The sequence below is a fragment of the Dothidotthia symphoricarpi genome, assembly GCF_010015815.1.
Source record: "Dothidotthia symphoricarpi CBS 119687 unplaced genomic scaffold P153scaffold_13, whole genome shotgun sequence".
NCBI classification, from domain to species: domain Eukaryota; kingdom Fungi; phylum Ascomycota; class Dothideomycetes; order Pleosporales; family Dothidotthiaceae; genus Dothidotthia; species Dothidotthia symphoricarpi.
In genome coordinates, this window is record NW_022985020.1 from 952,631 (window position 1) to 976,781 (window position 24,151).

Sequence of the window (24,151 nt, forward strand, 5' to 3'; positions counted from 1 at the left end):
CTTCTTATATAGCTTTATTTATAAGGTGTATAGAGGCTAAAACCTAATTATTAAGCTTATAGTCTAATACTATAGCTATATTAAAGTCCTACTTCTAAGCTTTAAATAATTTAGATTAACTCTAACTATTATAGCCTATAGAAGAGCTATTAAGAGCTAAGAGTAGTATACTGCTAGTAGCTAAACTACTATTAGGGAATTCCTATTTAGAGACTATTTTAGAGAGTTAATAGAGCTATGCTAGCCTACTTCTAGAGTAGTCTTTTACTAAAATTACCTAATTAATTAGTTAAGCCTTAGACTTTTAAAGAGTCTATATTTAAAGCTTCTATTAAAGTATAGATAATATTATATTATAAAGTGCCTATTATTCTCTAACTATAAGGCCTTATATATAGTTAGGGTGTCTTAAGAGACTGTTAGCTAGGTTCTCTAGTTCTAGCTTATATTTAACTTTAAAGTTAAATTAAGCTAGCTCTTCTGCCTAATATACTTATTTAGAGAAGAGTTCTTTTATAGTTATAAAGTACTAAAGGTTATTATAATTAAAAAAGACTTAGATTATTAATAGAGCGTATTTAAGGTAGTATCTCTACTGCTTAAATAATTCTATAATTATAGAAAGCTTCTTATTATATTTATATTATTAAATTAATAGGCTAGTAAACTTATAGCTCTAGAATACTACTATCTTCTAATAAAGGTTAGTTACTAGCTTAGACGTTTAGGGCTAAAGTAAGATTACTACTATAGTAAAGTCTAACGTATTAGTTAAGACTATTACTAGCTTTGCTAGATTAAAGTACTAGAGTATAAGAGCTTCTATAAACTTTAATTAGATAGAGAGAAAGGCCTTATAAACCTTATTAGGCTAACTCTATAGTTAATACTATTTTATTAGACTCTTTTAAGTTTTCTTTAGGTTTTTCTTTTTTTTCCTATCTGCGCTAGCTCTTATAGGAGCTAGTGCTAGAGACTAGGTAGCTGTTATATAGTCTACTAGTAGGTATATAATACTAAAGTAGTTATAGATAAATCTTTTATAGAAGTTTATAAAACCTAAGAACACTTAGATATTCTTATATTTCTTAGGCTCTAGCTACTTTCTAATAGTTTATACTCTTACTAGGTCTATAACTATACTACTAGAGGTAACTATAAAGCCTAGAAACTTTATAGATTTTATTAAAAAGATATATTTACTTACCTTATAGTATAAGCTCTACTTAATAAGCCTATTAAGAATCTTCTTAACGTAGGTATTATAATCTTTCTTATTCTTAAAGTAAATTAAGATATTATCTAGATATACTATATAAGTATAATCTACTAGGCTACCTAAGGCTTTATAGATATAGGATTAGAATATTACTAACGCGTTTACTAATCTAAAGAGTATAACTAGGTACTTAAAATAGCTATACCTTATTTTAAAGGCTATCTTCTACTTATTACTCTTCTTAATTTACAGCCTATAATAAGCTTTGTAGAGGTTAAGCTTAGAGAAGATAGCTACCTTTAATAATTAATCTAATATCTTACCTATAAGTAGAATAGAGTATTAATTCTTAATTATAACTTTATTTAGTCTATAATAATCTACGTAAAGTCTTATTATTCTATTAGCTTTTAGTATAAAGAGAATTAGAGTACCTATAAGTAATTTACTAGAATAGATCTATTCCTTCTTTTAGGCTATATTAAGGTAGTCCTATAAGATTTCTAGCTTATAGCTAGAGAGGTTATAGATAGAGAGATTTAAGACCTTAGTCTCTAGCTCTAAGTTAATAAGGTAATTATACTCTTTATTAGGTTTAAGTATACCTACTTAATACTTACTAAATATAAGCTACTTATAGTATAGCTTCTTTAGTATAAATTTTAATTTATTTAGATTAGGTATATTATCTTTAACTACTAGATATAGAGTATCTATCTTAATTTTATTAGTTAGGATATAGGCTACGCCTAAAGGTAGTCTAGCCTAATTAGAGTTCTTATTATATATACTAGTAACTATTTAATAGGCTACTATTTCTAGTAGCTAGGCTAAGTCTAGATAGTTCTATACGCAGTAGTAAAGATAATTAATAATCTTTAAAGACTTATTCTTTAACTAAAGAATCTCCTTTTAGTAATAGTACTTTGTATCTTAAACTATATTTTCTCCTAGTTATACTCTACTTATAGGTATAGGTGTTTTAAGGTCTCTTTATAGAAGTTTCTTATATAAGGCTTTCTAGCTACTAGGTAGGAGCTTATATACTAGATTACTAGAGTAGAGAATATACACTCTTTCTTTTAAACTTATATTATTTAGTAGTTATTCTATAAAGAGTAACTAAATTCTATTAGTATTATTTACCTACTATTTAAACTTACCTATTAAGAAGTAGATCTTTAGATCTACTTCTTACAGCTAAGAGTACCTTAGTATAAGGTTATAACTTATAAAGTTTACTACTTAGAATATCTAAAGGCCTACTTCTTTAGCAGTTCTTCTTATATTACTATATAAGAGTATAAGTTTATATAGTTTAAGAATATTTAAATAGTTACTATTAATAAAGCTTACTACTAGCTTCTAATAAAATAAACTATAAAGAAGATTTCTCTTCTTAACTATATATTAGTAAATAATATTAATCTCTACGCCTAAGTTATATAGCGCGTAGAGAAGTATTATAGACCTATTAAACTCTTATAGGATTATAGTAACTTTAATATAAGTTTATTTTTCTTTTAACTCTAGCCTTAGCTATAATTAAGAAAGATTTATAATTAGGGCTTTTCTTTTTCTAGGCCTTAGCTCTTTAAGTCTTAGAGTTAGTTAGTATTAGTTTTTTAATTTAGTTTCTACTAACTCTTTCTTTTATTATCTTAATTATTACTAGTATTTACTACTTACCTACTACTTTAGTTTTAGGCCTAGGGTAAAGCGCTAGTAGATTAGTTCTAGTACTATCTTAAGGGTTTAAAGTTATATCTTTTCTTATAGCTACCTTAAGTTAGAGAAGTAGTTATTTATTTAAACTTTATAAAGTTTAATAGTTTTAACTTTATCTTTATACCTATAGTAGTTTCTATATTATAGAGAGCCTACTTAAACTCTAACTATTTAGTAATAGTCTCTAATACTCTATTATACTAAATCTTTTATTAGTAAGCCTTAGGGGCCTTTACCTATACTAAGAAGATCTTTAATTTATTATCTATACTACTATCTATAAGCTTAAAGAAGCTTTAATAAAGTAAAGATTCTCTATAGTTTAAGTATAGTAAGAATATATTAACTAAGTTATTAGTATACTACTTAAAGTTCTAAAACTTTAAGTAGTTTTTATACTATATAAGAACTAGGTCTTATACTAGCTTCTACTTCTCTACATAGATATTAGCCTAGGTATAGATTACCTCCTTATTAATCTTTTATTAGATTAATTCTTAGTATACTCTATATTAGATAGTACCTATTACTTAGTAAGTTCTAGTTATAGAGTTCTTTAGTACCTAGGTATACTTAAATACTATATCTATATCCTTAACCTACTAATCTACTTATTAGAGAGTAGAGATATAGAATTTTATACCTAATTTAGGCTTAGAGTTTACTATATTAAGTACTCTAATTAACCTTTCTACTACGTTAGATACTAACTAGAAAGGCTCTACTAAAGTAGTAAAGTATTCTAGGCCTAAGTACTATAAGGTAACTTAGAGGTATCTTTCTAGGATTATAATATATTCTAGGCTAGTGCCTTAAAGTTATTCTTTTAGGAGCCTATCTAAGATTAATTAAACATACTGCTTACTGCTTAGTAAAGCTACTTATATATAGACCCTTAGAAGTAATTCTTAAGGAGGTTATAAAATACTAAACTAGTAGATTACCTCTAAAGCTCTATTAATACTACTTTCTAGCTATATTTTAGGAAGAAGTATATAGCTTATTTCTTTAATTAAAAGTTATTTTAAGGGGCTTTTATATATTTCTTTAAGTAGCTAGTTCTTTATTAAAAAGTAAGTTACTTCTTACTTAGAGGTTTCTTCTTCTTTATTTAAGCTCTCTATATCTTTAACGTAGGTAGCTAGGCCTTACTTTAAGGCTAGGTTACTTTTAGTTCTAGATAAGAATACTATTAGGCTCTTCTTAGGCATAACATTTTATTCTCTTTAAGAAGGCATTATTTTTTTATTAAAGAAAATAGCTTCTATTTATCTTAAATTAACTACTCTTTCTAAGGAGGAGTATAAAGAATTTAAATTATAAGGGCACTATAAATAGGTAATTAAGATATAGAATAAATAGGTGTTTATTAAGAGATTAGATAAATCCTTAGAGTATAAGCCCTAGAAATTTATAAGTACTATATACTAGAGCTCTAAGGGCCTTACGCCCTTAGCCTAGAGGTCTACTAAAGGTAGGCTAACAGGAGCTTAGATAGAAATACCTGTAACACTTATTATATATTTAAGATTACTAGTTAATTTAAAGAGTTTTATAACCTAGCTATAGTTTATTATTTTAGAGTTTTAGCGTATTTATGCTTATTATATAAGTAGATAGACACAATATAGTAAGATTATAGTATAGTAACTTAGTATAGAAGCTAATACTTAGCCCCTTTATATATAGTAGATATTAGTAAGAGTATATAATAATAGTATTAAAAAGTAGATTAACTATCTCTTAGTAATATTCTACTTATTATACTAGTATAGACGCGTATTTAAGAGCCTAGGTAGCTATTAGTTAAAGTTTAGTTTAGTTATAAACTCTAGTTTTTATAATAAACTAAAGCTAAGTTATAAAAACTCTTTAATTAACTAGTAATTCTAAATATATAACAGGCAGCTTTAGAGAAGGTCTAGGTAATAATAGTTTATATAGGTAAGCTAGTAGATAAAGATCTTTTATACCTTAAGGCCTTTTAACCTATCTTTTATTTTATCTTTAATCTTATCTTACTATAACTTAAATTATATACCTACAGTATAATACTATTACTAAAGCCTAAATATTTAAGCGCTATATCCTATAGTACTCTAATAAAGTATAGATTACTATATATAATCTCTAATACTATTATAGTACTCTAGACATCTATAGTAAGATTTCTAAAGACCTAACTAGATAGTAGAAGGAGATAGAGGGTATTACTTAGTGTAATAGTAATATATTCTACGTAAGAGATCTAAATATTAAGCAGTGCCTTAAGCTTAATAAGAGCTTAGGGTAAAGCTTTATAAAGTTAAGGTATAGCTTCTCTTTATATAAGTTAATAAGGCTAATAAGGCTTTTTTTTATACCTAGCTTTTCTAACTTAACTAGCTTACTACTAAGTAGTAAAATAATGCTGCTTTAACCTTAGATAAAAGCTACTTTAAGTAAGCTTTTATAGATTTTAAGTATTATAATTAGAAGATAAGATTAGTAAAGGTAATTTAGCAGGTATAGTACCTATATATACTATTAGTAGTATAAGGACTAGTAACTATTAAGGTAATAGTAATAGTAACAGTAATAGTAATAGCAATAGTAATAGCAATAGTAATAGTAATAGAAAGCAGAGGGCTAATAACTTATAACTAGGTTAATCTTTAGCTTATAGTTAGTATAAATATATAATAAGAACTAATAAGCAATTAAAACGCGTATATAACTAAAATATAATAGTAACGTAACATATTAATCCCTATCCTCTAGAGAAGCTATAGTTTATAATATAAACTAAAGTTTATAACTAAACTAAACTTTAACTAATAGCTACTTAAGCTTTTAAATATATATTTATACTAGTATATTAAGTATAATATTCCTAAAAAATAGTTAATTTACTTTTTAATACTATTATTATATACTTTTACTAATATCTACTATATATAAAGGAGCTAGTTATTAGCTTTTATACTAAGTTATTATACTATAATCTTACTATATTATATCTATCTACTTATATAATAAGTATAAATACGCTAAAACTCTAAAATAATAATACCTTACTATAGGGCTATATAAGTAATATAAAATAAGGATAAAGCTAGGTAATTTAAAAGTAGTAGTAGTAGTAATAGTAATAGTAATAGTAATAGTAATAGTAATAGTTATAAGAAGTAAAGGGTTATAACTAGAGTAAATTTTGGAATAAAAACTTTTAGAGAATTTAACTGTGTATATAAAAACACAGTAATAAGATTACATATTAATTCCTATTCTCTAGAGATAAAATTACGAATAAGAAGGTGTATATACTAATTTAATATACCTATCTTATTTTCTATAACTTTTATTTACTACTTTTAGAATTTTACAGAAGGGCTTATATACTATCTTAGAATATTAGAAAACTTACTAATAAACTAAGATAATAATTATACAAAGAAAAAAGAGTATTAAATTTTATAAGTATATATATAAAGCTTAATTTAGTTTAAAAAGATAAAAGAAATAGTTAATATATTCTACTACAAAGTAGAAAGTTAAAACTTAATAGTTCTAGTAGTATACGTATAATAAGGAATAGCTTTCTAATAAAACTTATTAATATATCTATAAAACTAGTACTTAATTTACTTAAACTTATAAGAGCTTAAAAAAACTTAAAAGAAAATAAAGGATTATACTTATAAAGAATATAATATATAAGAAAGACGATAAAACTATAAAATTATACTAAAAGAAGTTTCTTCTAAGCTTATACTTTAAAGTCTAATTAGTAAGGTATTTTATTAAAAGTAAAAAGTACTAATTATACTAAAAGTTAAAATAAATATTAAATTCAAAGAAGTTATTTAGTAAATTACTTAAAAAACTTCGATATTTTTAGTCCTAGACTATCTACGCTATAAGTATACTTATTATTTTAGGGTTTTAGCGTATTTATACTTATTACACAAGCAGATAGATATAATATAGTAAGATTATAGTATAGTAACTTAGTATAAAAGCTAATACCTAGCCCTCTATCTATAGTAAATATTAGTAAAAGTATATAATAATAGTAATAAAAAGTAAATACCTATTTCTTAGTAATATTCTACTTAAAATACTAGTACAGATATATATTTAAAAGCCTAAGTAGCTATTAGTTAAAGTTTAATTTAGTTATAAACCCTAGTTTATATTATAAATTATAGCTAAGTTATAAAAACTCTATAATTAACTAGTAATTTTAAAAATAAAATAAGTAGCTTTAAAAGAGGTTTATGTAAAAATAGTTTAAATAAATAAGCTAGTTTATAAAGATTCTTTATATTTTAAAGCTTTTTAACTTATTTCTTATTTTATCTTTAATCTTATTTTACTATAACTATAATTATATACTTATAGTATAATACTAATATAAAAAGTTAAATATTTAAGTGCTATATCTTATAGTACTTTAATAAGGTATAAACTATTATATATAATCTTTAATACTATTATAGTACTTTAGATATCTATAGTAAGATTTTTAAAAACCTAACTAGATAGTAAAAGAAAATAAAGAGTATTACTTAGTATAATACTAATATATTTTATATAAAAGATTTAGATATTTAGTAGTACCTTAAGGTTAATAAAAGGCTTAAGGTAAAGCTTTATAAAATTAAAGTTTAGCTCTTTTTTATATAAGTTTATAAAGCTAATTAAGCTTTTTTTAATATGTAACTTTTTTAACTTAACTAGCTTACAACTTTAACTTTGAATAAGAGCTACTTTAAGTAAGCTTTTATAGATTTTAAGTATTATAATTAGAAGATAAGATTAGTAAAGGTAATTAGGTAGGTATAGTACCTATATATACTATTAGCAGTATAAGGACTAGTAACTACTAGGGTAACAGTAATAGTAATAGTAATAGTAATAGTAATAGTAATAGTAATAGTAATAGAAAGAAAGGGCTAATAACCTACTTGTAACTAGATTAAACTTTAGCTAAATAAAAACTAATAAATAATCAAAACGCGTATATAAGAATACAATAATAAGATTATATATTAATCTCTGTCCTTTAGAGATAAGTATACTTATAAGAGCTTAAATCAAAACTTCGTCTTTTTAGACGTACTATTTGTAATATAGAAATCTGTTAAAAACTAAATAATATATAAAAAAAGAATATAAAGAAAAGTAAAAACAAACTTACTAATACTACAATTTCTTATAATTATAGTATAAAAAGAATTCTTAATAGACTTTATTATAGATTTTCTTATGAGTAACAGGTATTACTATTCTATAGTAGTATAAAAACTTAAAGTAAAGATATAATACTTATTCTACATAAAGACTTAGATACCTAGAAAATTATAAAAGTATTTATAGAAAGACCTCTAGCTTACCTAAAGTATTTATATACTATAATATCTTAGTATAGTAATTAGTTAGTTTTAGACTTTTATAGTTCCTTACATAAAGAAATAGTATTATTTATTTAGTATCTACTTACTATAACCTAGAAACTAATAATACTATAGAAGCTTACTTATAGGCCTATAGTATCTAAAAACACTAACTAGGTACTAATTTACTTTATAGCTTAAATTACTATAAAGAAATAGATAATTAATTTTACTAGTATTAGTCTATTTATTAACAGTAGTAGGGTTATATAGATATAGAAGAGAAAAATATATAATAAACTATTTAGTAAGAGGACAAAGAGCCTATTAATTTAGAAAAGCTAGCTAAGGTAGTTACTATAAGATTTATAAAAATACTAAACTATATAAAAATTTAATAATTTAAGCCTAGGAACTAAAAGTAATTCAAGCTAGTTAGTATAAATAAAAGGTTATATTACTATAAGAAGAATGCTAAGTATATATATAGTAAAATTAAAGCCCTATAATAGTAAGCTAAAAAAGAAAATAGACTCGATTAAAATATAATTATAAGTTAGAAAAGTAATCCTATTTTAAACTATAAGATTTAATATTTCTTTTAGTATCTACCTAGTAATTTTAGTTAATAAGCTAAAGCTTTTCTCTAGAGATCTATTAGAAGGGCAAGATATAAATTATAACTAACTTTAGATTATACTTAACACTTATTATAAAAAGATTACGTTACTATAAGTAAATTGGAGAAATTATAATTAAAAAATAAAACTATTCTATTAGAAATTATTAGATATAATATCTAGTTAGGTAAAAGAATTATACTATTACTTTAGAAAGTTTAGTAACAAGTCTTAAAGAAGCTATAGGACTAGATTACTAGTTAGCTTTTTTATTAAAAAAATAAGATAAAACTAATAGACTACTAAAGAGTGTCTATATAGGTTCTTATAGTAACTATAATAATATAAAAAGTTTTAGTAATAGTAAATAAGTCTAGAGAAAGTAATATTTTTACTAATAATACTACTAGAAACTAAATATAAGATACTAACAAGTTCTATTACTAGCGCAAGAAAATGTAAATAGCTAAAATAAAGAAACAATATAGAAGTAATAAAGAGGTAAGTAAATAAAAAAAAAGTTTTAATAACTTAGATATAGAATAAAAAAAAAGAAATACTAAGTAGCTAATAAGCCTTAAGCTAATAAAGATCTAAGATATCTTTTTTATAAATACTAAAGAACTTAGAATAATACTAGTAAGTATTATATTTATTTAATATTTTTAACTTCAAATTACTATTCAGTAAGAAATTTAGTATTAGAACTTAAAGGCTATACAAAATAGATTATATTATAAGTTTAGTATTATTTAAGTAATAAGGAAAGATAGGATATAATCGATATAAAAATAGATAAATAAAGAGATTAACTCTTAAGTTATAGAAGATATATATATACCAGCTTATCTATAAATACTATTATTATCTATACCTCCTTTAAAGCTGCTCTAGTGTAATATTTAGAATTCCTAGTTATATTAAAAGATTTCTAGACTTTAATATTAATTCTAAACTTAAATCTAAATAAAAGTGTAGTTACTACTAAGGCTCTAAAATATATATCTATATTAGTATAATAAGTAGTTAGCTTTTAAGAGACAGCTATTTAGCTCTTTATTACTATTGCAATATACTCTTATAAACACTTACTATATAAAAAGAGGCTTAATATTAGCTTCTATATTAAGTTACTATAGTAGATTATTACTATATTACGTCTATCTGCTTATACTTTAAGTATAAACACGCTAAAAACCTGAAATAATTAGAAACCTATAACTAATTAAGTAACTATAACGATTTTGCAGTATATTTATAATAGTTTTACTATAGTTTAACCTTTTTATATATAGTATCCAAAGTAGAAAACGTAATTAAGAAAATACTTTATACCTAGTAGATATACATATCTTTTATAAGCTTAAGCTTAATAAAAAAACTTAAATTATAGCTTTATAAAGTTAGAAATTAGCTTTATTCTTTTAAGGTTTATAAGACTAAAAGAGCTTTTTTGAAATTATAGCTTTTTTAAATTTATAGCCTTACTACTAAGTAGTAAAATTAAACTTTTTAAATTAATAATAAAAGATATTACAGGTAAGCTTTAATTTTCTCTAGTAGTACTATCTAAAACAGAAGACTTATAGAACTAATTTAGAAGGTTTAGAACCTTTCTATAGGATAATAAGATTATTCTAGATTATAATAAAAGCTATCTAATCTTATTAGAAAGTCGAAGTAATAGTAATAGTAATACTAAGAGTAATAGAAATAGAAAGTAGAAAGTTAAAACTAGGTTAAACTTAAGCTACTATAGTTAGTATAAGTATATAACACGAACTAACGGGCAATTTAAGTACGTGCGTAACTAAAATATAAAAGTACTATTCTATAAACTAGTATATAGAACCTGCGGATTTCGGCCCGGCTATTAGCTAATTAGATTACGTTAGCAAGTTAGTGTTCTGCCCTGTGTTTAAGTTTAACTTTTAATTTTAATATTCTTTAGACTTACGCTACAAGATTCTATTAGCCCGAAATCCACGGCTTCTATATACTAGTTTATAGGATAATAAATTAATTTCTATTTTCTAGAGGTAAGGTAATAATAAAAGCTAAAAAGTAGTAAATCTAGTTCTAGATAGCTATTACTTATTATATTTTTCTATCCTAAGTACTTCTTTAAATTAGAATTCTAAACTCTTTTAATTAGAAAACTATATAGTAAAGGAACTAGTATATTCTATATCAATAAGTAATTTACTATTACTAAATCTTTAAATCTTACAAAATTTAAAAATAAATGTAATTAAGGCTTCTATATAAATATTTTTACAATAATATAATTAGTAGTAAGTTCTATCTATAATTACGTATAAAGTAGTATATTAGTTATTTTTCTTTTATTAAGCTACTATTCTTATTTTAGAATTTAGATCTTTAGATAAATTAGCCTTAGAAAACTAAAGTTATCTTACTTATTAATAATAGACATTTATTTTTATTTAATTTCAATATTTCTTTACTATAAATAATTAAAGAAGAAATCTATAATCTAGTGTAATTAAATTCGTAAATTTTAGTTAATACAATTACGTAGCGTATAATTTCAAGAATATTAGACTAAAACTCTACACTAAAAAGCACACTTTTAGCTCTAACAGGTAGTATAAGTTCTACTATGCTAAAACAATTTAATTAGGTAATAATTAGCCAAAATCTACGGGTTCTATATACTAGTCTATAGAACATATTAATAATATAAATAATTATTTATTAGTTAGCCGTGTTACTACTACTCGCTACTAAGAAATAATAATTATAAGTATTTCCAAGCTAGATTATTAACTATAATTAGCTTTATCTATAAGCTAAATACTTTAGTTTAGTTAAATAAACCTCTCTTTTACACTAGTAATATATATTAAAAAACTCAAGTAGGTTTTTAATAAAATAGATGTATATAGTATTTATAAAGAAGTCGGTATAATAAGATTATTCTAATATCTATTACCTATTAGAAAGACTATTATATCCTGTAGTAATAAGTAACTAATAAATTAAGCTATATAAGAACTAGCGCGAGTATAGTAAATTTAATATTTCTTTTAAAATTTCAAAATACCTAATTAGGTAGTAGAGAGAATCTAAAGATATTACATAGTATAGTAGTACTAGGCTTTACTTAGTAAATAAAGAGTTTTTATATAACCTTTAGAAAAATAGAAAACCTTAAGTATAGCTTAATAAAGTTTAGATCTAGCTTATTTTAGGACAATACTTTATACTAATAAAGGTAATTTTAAGAATAAACTTTCTAAATTTAATAGACTTAGTATTAAGTAGTTTGTTATTACTACTATAACTAAAGATATTAGTTAGTTTAAAAAGGTCTTATTACATTTTAAGTTTCTTATAGATAATATAAGAGTATAGAAGTACTCTAGAAAGTTTAAGTAGTTACTTTAAGTATATTTAATTAATATTTTTTAAGATTCCCCTTATTAGTATAATTAATGTAATAGGAGTAAGACTTAGGAGTTTTAGTAATTATAGTTATAATCTAAATATAAAGGGATGAATAGGATTAACGCCTAATTAATAGAAACGTTAGTATAATTAAACTACGTAAGTTAGATTAAAACAAGATTTTATATAAATTTCTTCTTTAGAAAGTAAAAGAAAAACTAGGTTTATAGAAAATTAAAGTTTTAAACTAGAATATTTTTAAAAGCTATATATAAGCTATAATAAGTAATTGTACTGTTATAGCTTACTATATTTTACTAGCTTAGCTTTTATAAGTAATTTTAAAAATTACCTATAGATATATAATAACTTAATATTTAATAAGCTATTTTGTACTAGTTCTATAGAAAGTTCTATATAATTAATTTTTTATATTAACTAGAGGTCTTTATAGATAAGCTCTAGAAATAAACTTAACCTTTATTTCTAATTTTAGTATATTTCTGTTATTATTTTAGATTACTAATAAATTAAAAAGAACTTACTTATTATCTATACTATATATTTATTATATATCTTCTATGTAAAGCTTGTCCTTTCTTTCTATATCTCTTCTTTAAGATTTATTGTACTAATACGTTCGTGCACAGGAAAAGTTATTATAAATACTTCGTTATTCTATTATAGTTTACTTCTTTATTAAATTTGGGGATTTTTTTATTTCAGGTTATATTAATTAATTTATGTCTTACCCTTTTATGTAATGTTATTATCCAAATAGAGCTCGATTTTTCACTAGCTTAGGCCCAGCTATTATCCTTGCGTGTGTTCTACAGGCATATTCGAGGCGATGATGTCAGCAATTACATGCGATCGGATGGGATGACGTATTTCTTGGCGGCAGGAACGAAGGAGCTTTGCGACTTTCCTCTCCTTTCAACTCTTGTATCCTCGCATCCAATCATCAACCCATCTCGTCATGTTTGCCAGACAAGTTCTCCGTCCAGCCAGGACGCTGCAACAGGTATGCGCCCTCTTCCGCCATTTCAATTGCGACACAAGCACATTGCCCAGGGCTCGTGAGCACAGCTAACGCTCATCCAGCAGGTCCGCCGGTACGCATCCGAGGCGCCCCAGAGCGGCGGCGGCAACAATGGTATTCTCTACACGGGCATTGGCGCTGCAGGCCTTACAGGCGCCTACTTCTACCTGAGGGGCGGCGACTCGCCATCCGGGCAGCAGGGCGCCGCACCGCCGTCGTCCGAGGAGAGCAAGATTCCCGCCGTGTTGAGCGGGCCTGCCAAGAGGGCGTTCACAGGTGGCGAGCAGGGCTTTGTGTCGCTGCTGCTGGAAAAGTCGGAGATTGTCAACCACAACACCAAGAAGCTTACGTTCAAGTTACCCGAGGATGACATGGAAAGCGGGTTGCCGGTGGCGTCGGCCGTCATCACTAAGTACAAGGGCCCCGAGATGCAGAAGCCCGTCATCCGACCCTACACGCCTATTAGCGACGTGGACCAGAAGGGCACAGTCGACTTCATCATCAAAAAGTACCCCAACGGCCCCATGTCGGAGCACATGCACAGCATGGAACCTGGCCAGCGTCTCGATATCAAGGGCCCCATACCCAAGTACCAATGGAGCTCGAATAAACAGTAAGGTCACTCTTTCGTTCTTCTACACATACCTCACTTCCGTCGTGACGGATTTCTATCGCTGTGGAGACTACGTGGATACCCCTCTCTTCAGTACTTGTCGCACTGAATGGTGCATCTCGCGACAAAGAAGCAGTGTGAGACGTTAACTGACTTCGCACCCCAACATCTAGTGAGCATATTGCGCTCATCAGTGGCGGCACCGGCATCACCCCCATGTGGCAGACGGCGCGCGCCATCTTCAAAAATCCCGACGACAAGACCAAGGTCACACTGGTGTTTGGCAACCTTACCGAGGAGGACATTCTGCTGAAGAAGGAGTGGGAGCATCTTGAGAACACGTACCCACAGCGCTTCCGCGCCTTCTACGTCCTCGATAACCCACCCGAGCAGTGGCAGGGCGGCAAGGGCCACATCACCAAGGAGCTACTCAAGACGGTGTTGCCCGAGCCCAAGCAGGGCGACAAGATCAAGATCTTCGTCTGCGGGCCGCCTGGCATGTACAAAGCTATCAGTGGTGGCAAGAAGAGTCCATCGGACCAAGGCGAGCTTGATGGTTACCTGAAGGAGTTGGGCTACAGCAAGGACCAAGTGTACAAGTTTTAGAGGGTATGTGACATGACTGTACGATATACGCACTCTAGACTAGATCTCTTGTATCACGCGCTTCTTCCTCGATTTGGTGCACAATCCAATCGACCATCGACTTGGAGCAGAAGTTCGCTGTAAACACTACCTCAGTAAACTACACAACGTGCGCCTGACCATTCATTGTCGCGTTACTTGTCATTCCCACAATGCATTCTGTCGCATAGAACGATGTTCTTGCTCATTGTGTAGTCACGTTGGCATGTATATATGCTTTGTTGTGCCTTCCTCATGGAGACTCGTCGCTTTCATCATTTTAGCAGATAAGTAAAGATACACTCTGCTAATGATACTATCGACACTTGTTCAGTAGACCTCCATAATATATTGAATTATGGCTCATATTACGGACAACGTCGGTAGAGCCAATCGACGTACCGTCGTCATGAACACAACTATACCCACCTCTACCGTCGGCTCAGACTCTTCGCATCGCCAGCTCGACCTTCATGCTCCAGCTTCGGTCGAATTCAAGTTTGAAAACACAAATGATAAACTGTTAGTTGTTAACACTGACGGGAACGACTTCGAAAGTCCGGGTATCAACAAAATCGACGATGGATGTATCAACCCAGTCCGCGTGCCAGGGGTTTCTTCTCTGAAAGCATACTGCTTCACAAATGCATCGCAGAAGATCAATTTCTTAGCTCGGGACTCTCTACCTATTGGGCTGGATCGACAACATTACCCGGGAGTGTGTTGCGACATAGAATGCAAATCAGAACTCGACTGCGATGTACCTTACCGGCTCTTCGTTGATAGACGGATGAGTGCTTGGTTTGTCAATCTTGTGAATGACGGTGAGATAAAGAAGATGTCTATACAGTTTGATCTAATTCCCGGCATTCAAAAGGTTGGTGCGAGCACTGTCGAGTGGGATAGAAAGCCCACCCTCAACAGTCTGACAATGTGCAACGAAATTACGCAGATGACGTCGAAGCTGGATCAGATGAACACCACGATGACTAATGTTCTAAACATGTCTGACAACACTATGCAAGGCTCCATGTTGCCTCCATGTGTCGAACTTACATACTTCGATGCTGACACTCAAGTTGATGTTGGCTACACAGCGTTCAATCAGCTCGTAGCCTCTAAAGAAAACGAGATTTTTCCACGTACCAATCAGGATTGTGTCGATGCGGAGTGTCTGTGGGAGGATATGGAAATCCAAGAGCTCAACAAGCCATCTTCGCACAACGAGATTGGGAATGCATTGCTCCGCATCATCAATAGTTCCTCGCCTGACTATCTCGAATTCCAGCTTGCCCAGCCTCCGCAATCTCGTCTTCAGCCAGTCATCCTAGCACACTCGAGTGTTGAATCTACACGTCACTCACGCCTGCCTGCAATTGCACAGCTTTTCGCCATTGAAGCGACTGATAACGACATGACTAGTGACTCACCTCTGCCAAATGGTTCACTTGGCTTCGCGGAGAGTTGTGGGTTCGTGAAGGGGCACTACACACACAGAACAGGCTTTCAGGATAGTCAAGAGGGCTATAGACATCCTCCTGTTTCACAAATATCTGGTAATTTGGATGCTTTTATTTCGACTCTTCACCAGACTGAAACATATTTCGTGGAAGGTCTTGAGGACTTGTTCAGCGATGATATCTGGTCTCGTGAAACAGACGTGACACTCTTTCTCCCGGGCAGCCCAGCTTCTAAGTCCATCTCAAAGAAAGAATAGAATGCGGACTTAATGTTATAACTACGAGTTCTTGGGATCTGATTTTGACATGCATCAAAAGGGATCGTCTGTACCGAATTTCAGACATGTAGATTGGTATCCCCATTGCAATAGACGATTATATGGCCATTTTATTTCGAACTGGAGCAGAGTTACTAAGGTTTCGATCAAGCCATTTGTGCATCGACTGTTTACCTGTGTATCCCAATGACCGGTTAGAGTTACGTTGTTGACTATTACTGTATTGCCTTTTATAGAGCAGGTTATAAAACGTTATCTTCGATTCTCTCGTCTAATGCACACACATAACTGAACGCACATCGTGAATTGCGCCAGAACAAGAATTTCTCACGATCAAAGTTATGTCTCAAACCGCGTCGAATATAGGAAAACGATAGTAAGTACTACCTGACATGCAAATCAAACCATGGCAGCTCAGCGTTTTCGAGTATAACAACCGAATTTAATGAACAAGCACTGACGACTATCCAAGCTGAGCATAACGTGGGCCACATCTGGTGATGCGATGACACGATAAGTTGAAGCCATACGCCTCTTGAGGAGACCTTCAATAACACTTATGGATTGGCACCACAGTACACCTGGCAAGCGATACGGGTAAAGGGGAACAGACTAAAGTCACGAACTACAGTATTGTTGCGCTTCTAACTTGATTGTACACACGTCATTATCGCTATGTAACTAAAATATCAACTCCTCTTGGAAACCTTGGAAACGTTATGGTCATGAGATGTGTAAGGGTTTCTCATAATCAACTGAACGAAGCTTCTGCTCATGGAACCACTGTACCCTAGTGTCGATTAGGATTAACTTTAAAATCAATTTGGGACTGTCCTCCGCTACTTGGGTAGTGGAGCGGAGGTTTGAACACGCCCAGAACGCCAGCAACGCCAACATCAAAGCCAAGTTCCAAGCCAAGGGGCACGCAATTGCATGGCGGAATTGCGTGAACTCTTACGCGAAAACACACATGCGAAGTCTCATGCTTGGATCCTGTTTGCTTTACCTGTGTTTCTATGTATCTAACATCGCTTTTCTAGCGTCGGTTTGCATGTTAACGGTCTGGTTCGACGTGGAAACACGGTACTCTGACAACTATGCCGGATTTTGACACGATCAGGAAGCGCAACCCACTCTTAGTAGCACAGTAAGCCAAGGCCCGTAAAGCTGCGGCCCTCCGCCTCTTCAGCCTAGATTCCTGGATTTTGCGGCTGAGACGGCCAATCGTTGGTTCTGCTTGTGAACGCCTTCGAGGCCAGCACGCCATTGTCGGGCGCTTTTTTGCCATTTTTGAGTCGGGATGTGATCAAACCCAACTTCCTGTTCCTACACACCTCTCCCACGCCAAGCGCATCTTAGTGCATTAACAAATACCCAAGCAGGGACCAGAGCGCATGTAGTGTAATCTACACCAGGTACATTTCCACGGTACTGGCTCTCCGATATGATATAAATACACTCATGTGCCTCTCACTCCCAATGATTCAATTCCTAGATATGCTTCGCTTCACCAAGACCGACTTGTCCTAAGCAAGCAATCTTGAGCCCTCGAGGACGTGGTATCGAGCGTAAACTCTCAAACTTTCACTCTCTTACAAATAATAACCCTTTGACGAGAAACACCATCGCGGTCTATTAAACACCAGTATGGCGGTAGTTGGGCGTGGTGTGGCCAAAGCGCTTGGTATCAATCTTGATTACCGCAGGGAAGAGCTAGACAACTCTGGTGCCACGTCTATCTCCTCTGTCGAGACATGCAAGTTTTTCTCAAGCCCCAACTAAGCATAGCTAACCTTGTTGATAGACGTCGAGCGTGAACCCACTGCAGCAGAGTATCTCTCACAGTTCAAACCTTCGTTCCCGGCCTTCAAGCGCTACGTTCGTAGCTTGTTCCCTTTCTGGGACTGGATATTCCATTACAATTTGACTTGGCTTTTCGGCGATGTCATTGCAGGTAAGTTCTAGCTTCTCAATCTCTAAAATATTCTTTTGCCAAGGACCGCTCCATGCTGGGTACCTTCGTTGTCAGAGTTTTCAACAATCATATAGAAACAGAGTCAAGAAATCAGGTTGAAAGTCTCTTGATCCCATCGTCTAGTAGCTTCAATATGTTTTCGAGCTATGAAAACTGACGACCCGGATAGGTGTTACGGTGGGCTTTGTTGTCATCCCTCAGGGAATGGCCTACGCTCTGCTGGCACAGTTGCCAGCTGAGTATGGCTTGTACACCAGTTTTGTTGGTTTCATCCTCTACTGGGCCTTCGCAACGTCCAAAGATATCACCATTGGCACCGTGGCTGTGATGAGCACAATTGTTGGAAACATCGTCATCAAAGTTCAGGCGACGAAGCCGCATCTGGCCGCTGTTGACATCGCTCGAGCGTTGTCGGTCATCGCCGGTTCTGTACTGCTTTTCATCGGCCTCGTGCGTTTTGGCAGGATTGTCGAACTTATTCCACTGGTCGCAATCACATCCTTCATGACCGGTGCGGCTATCAGTATCGGAGCCGGCCAGGTTCCAGCACTGATGGGTATCACGGGCATCAACACCCGCGGCCCCACGTACCAAGTCATCATCAACACTCTCAAAAAGCTTCCCAATACGAAACTGGACGCGGCAATAGGGTTGTCTGCTTTGTTTCTACTCTATGCTATTCGCATCGTTTGCAACTTCATGTCAAAGAAGCAGCCGTCTAAGAAGAAGTTCTGGTTCTTCGTATGTTCACACTCCCCGTCTTTGTTGGCCAATTACTTACACCCGTTAGGTTAGTACTTTGCGTATGGCTTTTGTCATTTTGTTGTACATCATGATTAGCTGGCTTGCAAATCGTCATATCAGAGGCGATACGAAAAAGGCAAAGTTCAGGATCCTGGGCAAAGTACCACGAGGTAGATCGTTCGACCCAGCCATCAAAGTACACTGCTGATACTCATGAAGGCTTCCAGCATGCTGGTGTCCCAACCATCAATACCGAGATACTGAGTGCTATTGCCCCTGACTTACCAGTCACCATCATCGTCTTGATTCTCGAGCACATTGCAATTTCGAAGTCATTCGGCCGCATCAACAACTACGTCATCAATCCTTCCCAAGAATTAGTCGCAGTCGGCTTCACAAATGTAATTGGACCGTTCCTTGGTGCATATCCTGCTACAGGATCATTCTCTCGGACGGCTATCAAGTCAAAAGCAGGCGTTCGCACACCTTTAGCTGGTATCTTTACTGCAATCATCGTTCTCCTGGCCTTGTATGCACTTACAGCTGTCTTCTTCTACATTCCTTCAGCCGGTCTTTCGGCCATCATCATCCATGCCGTTGGTGATCTCATCACACCGCCTAATGTGGTATTCCAGTTTTGGGAAACTAGTCCTCTGGAAGTCATCATCTTCTTTGCGGGAGTATTCGTCACTGTCTTCACAAACATCGAAAACGGCATATATACGACCATTGCAGCCTCCTTTGCTCTGCTTTTGTGGCGGCAACTGTTCACGCACGGTGTACTCCTTGGAAAGGTTCAAGTCTATCGCGCAACATCAAAATCGATGGCTCGCAAGGAGAACGGTATCTCTACTTCAGAGGTTAGTGACCGTAGCAAGCGAGAGGCATATCTTCCCATCAACCGCAAAGACGGATCAAACCCTCACATCGACATTGAATCACCATACCCTGGTGTTCTCATTTACCGTTTCACGGAGGGATTTACTTACCTCAATCAACAAGGCTACATGGACGAACTGGTAGCTCACGCACAACACATCGCTCGCCCTACGACACTGGACCGATATGCTAAGATCGGTGATCGTCCATGGAATGACCCTGGTCCACGCCGAGGGAAGCGGACCAATATCGACGACAATAGGCCCATTCTACACGCTATCGTCTTAGACTTTAGCGCGGTCAACAACGTCGATGTGACCTCCGTCCAAGGCCTGGTCGACGTTCGGGCGCAGCTCGATCGCTACGCCGCACCTGAGTCTGTGGAGTGGCACTTCGCATCCATCAATAGCCGATGGACTAAGCGCGCTTTGACAACAGCCGGATTTGGGTACCTCGATCGCGAACGCTTTAGTTCGCGCCAGCATTGGAACCCGGTATACAGTTATGCGCCTCTCGACACCGCGGCACCGCAATCTGGTGACGTCGAAGCTCAAGATGAAATCCAGACCATTGGCGAACAGAAAAGTTTCTCTGGCAAAGTTTCAACAATACATGGGCAAAACAGGCCATTTTTCCATATGGACGTGCCCGCCGCAGTTGAAAGTGCAATTATGGGCGTTGAGACGAAGCTGGCGCATTTCAGTCCAGGCGGGAGTTCGGAAATGCACATTGGTAGACATGAGGTACAAAGTAAGTACGAATGAGCGCATTATACAAGTCACTTAACTGTGTTTAATACTTTAACCATTCTACCCGACCTGCGACGATATTGCATACGATGTTCTATGGTATTTCACATGTAATCAAATACGTTGTTGAATTATGTTTCCTAAACTGTTCAGTCAAACCTTATACATATTCCCACCTTCATAGTGGTGATTCTCCAAGCTGTTCGAAAAAAGCATTGTAGATTACAATAGACATAATGTGTATGATGCAGCTACTTCGTGTCCCTATCTTTCGGCTTGATTAGCCTAGACTACAATTTAAAACTTGATATTTCATTCTTCAACAGACGACCTACGTCTCTACAAATCTGTTGCTGCACTGGCCCGAGCTTAGACCGTTTCTAGGAAGGAGATTGATAGTATGGCACTTGACTCCACTTGGTCTTGAGCGGCCTTCGCCCCAACATGACACTTTCGACGCAAAACATGCTCGATGATGTGTGCCTCTGACTATTGCTTCTCTCGGCTTCTCGACCTACCGCAAGTCTGAAAGTACATCTCTGAAACATATGCGAGATTGGAAGCCTCATATACATGTTCAGCGACCGAATTGGCAGTTCAGAATCGATGATATGAATTAAGGCTGCTCATGGCTGAACTAACAGGTCTTACACATTGGAACAATACTATTGCAAGGACAGTGGTGCCTTAATGCCCGAGACAACGATTCCTGTAGTGAGATCTGAGAAGTCTTAACGATCCAAACACTTCGTCAGATCTAATTTAAGAAGGGATACGTATACTGGTTCACATTTGTGGTACTTAGACGCTTTCTCCCTATCAAGCAACTTGGGAGTCTTAGGGCAGGGATCTTTGTGACATAAACGTTCGGGCTGTCAGTCTTGATTGTATACCGCAGACCCTGGTTATAAGACCATCATCCGATAGTTATGTGGCCTAAAACTAACTTTCCTGTATGATACGAGGAATTTGGTATAGACGGTTTGGGCGGGTATGTAGTAGCAGACTAGGCCGAGTCAAACTGTTCTTAGCCCAATATATTGAACATGGCCATGATGAAGTGCAGTGATGCTCCGCATAGCAAGTAGTATGGCAGTGCCTAGCTTGAAGGGTAATCAGGAACGAGTGCCGTAGCTAGGCGTCGAAGAACCGACGAAGTTGTGTGGAGGGTATGGGGTTCCATACTACCAGACCCGTCCTCTGAATCTAGATATGCTACGCGGTAGATCGGAAGGCTGGTCAGTTCGGACTATTACGATACGTTAAGACTATTGACAAGAGCGATTGAGTATCTTTTCACGATCAGACCACTTGATGATTGACACATATTGCTAAATCTTTCTTTCAATCCAAGATCACCTTCTGAGGTGCATAAGACGAGAGTGATGAGACTGGTCTCATACAAATCAAAGTACCTTCTAACTGTGGTCTCCCGGGTGGCAGTCGCTACAAAGCGACGTTGTGGTCTAGAGTCCGCTAGTGAGATCGTAGGGAAGGGTACGCATTCGGCTTCGATCGGCCGTTGATTATCATCGTGAACTCGTTTCTAATCATAGTTAGCTTACCATTGGAACTTTTTGTTGGAGGGAACAAGCAAATTATGCTCTTCATGTCTGTGCTCCTCTAAACTCGTCCTTTTTGGTCCTAGCCTTGTTCATCTTTGCCTCTTTTTAGACTATATCTGGGGCATTGTTATCAAATACAGCGAGATTAACTGTGATGTCATTCATTCTTTCACAGTGCGTTCATCGATTCGTTTCCGTGAAGATAAGCCCAGGGCTTGATGTTCGAACATTGCCGTGGCTAGACCCGATACGGCCTAGTGATTTCTAAAGACGGCCTCAGCTCATACCTAGTTGATGCGTGTTTCACTGGACATTTCCGATATTCATCCAAGGTTGGCCATCGCTCCTTCATCTCACTGTTTGACCATCTTCATGTCCTACAAACAACTAGAAACGATCGTCTTTACAGGTGGTGACGTCACAGGGGACTCACTGACTTTCCTCCATCAGATGCTCTTGCCACATCTATCCAAACAACTCACCTTCACTTTTCGCACAGGGGAACTCTGCTGAATCAAGCCACATCAACATGACACAAAACGATCTCCTGCTTGGAGAGTCTACCGCCGACCTTTCTACAGACGAACTGATTAATTTGATCATGCTCCGCGTGCGTAATCGTCAAGACTCCGCTGCAACTCCATGTTCGCACCCTATCTCAGATGCCATAACGTCAAAGCTCCCAAACCCGAAGGTCTGCCCTGCTTGCTTCATAAAGCAGCATACGGAAACCATCAAAGATGTGCAACGTCGGCTGGTTGAGCGAGGTGGTGTCTTCGCCTCCAAGGATGAGCATGGGCACAAGTCGCTAAGGAAAGAACTACGAGACGCGAAAATCGGTCTGACAAACGCCGTTGCACAGTTCGAGATAGCAGTCGCAGAGGCGCAGCTACCTCCGGCAGATCTGTCTCATCTCCGGAATGCGCTACTCGAGTGGGAAGACCAAAAGATACGTCTGGCTAAGATCCCGGGCCTTGTGTATGTGAGTGGTGCAGAAGAGGACGAGCCCACTGAGGAAGATCGGGAGTTGGCCAAATTGATGATGGAGTTGTTGGCGATGGTACTCAAGAAGGAGCTTACACCAGACGAGATGGAGGAGAGAGCTGCGACCACAAGTACAGAAGCAAACCTAGATCATCAGCGTCCTGGTTCACAAGCTCATGTGCCAAAGGATCGTACTTCTATACCGGAGACATCAGAACTATGTTTAGCGCCGAGCGTTGGAAACCTGCAGGACAAAGCTGCACCAAAGTCCATCTTCAAACGCAAAATCGCTTTCTCGTCCGCGGACTCACTCACAACATCGCCTGTGCGCAAGCGCGTTCGAACACGCAACTTTGCAGCCGTCTCACCAGAAGCCTTAAACACTAGCAATCCTTTTCCTTTCGCCAAACTTTCTGATAATAAGACGATTCAGGCACATCGACCTCAGACTTCTGCAGAACAGCATCGATTAAGGTCCGACTTCCATCGCGGGTGCCCAAACTATACGCCAGGAGTATGGGCGTCGTCTGCTTTCACTGAAAAGGCCAATACGAGTTTGTTTAAGATACCGTGGAACGAGGCCGAAGAACAGATGCGTAAAGAACAGGAGGAGGCAGCGGAGGAGAGGAAGATCGCAGATAGATTGAAGATGGTAGCTCAAGCTTGGACGGGTATTTGGTGGGCAAAGGAGGTGATGCAGCATGTAGACTTGGAGAAGATTCGCGAAGCTGGGTCGGGGACTAGTCCAGAAGCTGGTTCGCTCGCATGAGCATTTGGACGTTGATGTTTTTGGTCATATTTATGGCAAGGAGACGTCGCGTTCTGGAGTTGTCGTTGTTAACGGCGACTACATGGCGAATAGAGTCGCTTGGTGGTCAGAGG

The 24,151-nt window shown here is 34.6% G+C and overlaps 4 protein-coding genes across 4 annotated transcripts; all 4 read left to right on the forward strand.

The window, feature by feature from the left end:
- Positions 1-13,335: 13,335 nt before the first annotated feature.
- Positions 13,336-14,901, forward strand: P153DRAFT_343382 (ferredoxin reductase-like protein; the record flags this gene model as incomplete). The annotated part of the gene is made up of 3 exons (XM_033666004.1): positions 13,336-13,380; positions 13,461-14,011; positions 14,185-14,901. The coding sequence occupies 3 exons, from the start codon at positions 13,336-13,338 to the stop codon at positions 14,615-14,617; spliced, it is 1,029 nt and encodes a 342-aa protein (XP_033522554.1). The 3' UTR covers positions 14,618-14,901.
- Positions 14,902-14,956: 55 nt separating this feature from the next.
- Positions 14,957-16,352, forward strand: P153DRAFT_432536 (uncharacterized protein; the record flags this gene model as incomplete). The annotated part of the gene is made up of 1 exon (XM_033672974.1): positions 14,957-16,352. The coding sequence occupies exon 1, from the start codon at positions 14,994-14,996 to the stop codon at positions 16,350-16,352; it is 1,359 nt and encodes a 452-aa protein (XP_033522555.1). The 5' UTR covers positions 14,957-14,993.
- A 1,454-nt stretch (positions 16,353-17,806) lies between these two features.
- Positions 17,807-20,897, forward strand: P153DRAFT_398018 (sulfate permease-like protein). The gene is made up of 5 exons (XM_033671605.1): positions 17,807-18,129; positions 18,178-18,327; positions 18,518-19,089; positions 19,139-19,262; positions 19,312-20,897. Exons 1-5 carry the CDS (start codon positions 18,021-18,023, stop codon positions 20,733-20,735), a joined length of 2,379 nt encoding a protein of 792 aa, XP_033522556.1. The 5' UTR covers positions 17,807-18,020; the 3' UTR covers positions 20,736-20,897.
- Positions 20,898-22,886: 1,989 nt separating this feature from the next.
- Positions 22,887-24,038, forward strand: P153DRAFT_294327 (uncharacterized protein; the record flags this gene model as incomplete). Its single annotated transcript, XM_033663950.1, has 1 exon — positions 22,887-24,038. The coding sequence occupies one exon, from the start codon at positions 22,887-22,889 to the stop codon at positions 24,036-24,038; it is 1,152 nt and encodes a 383-aa protein (XP_033522557.1).
- Positions 24,039-24,151: the final 113 nt, after the last annotated feature.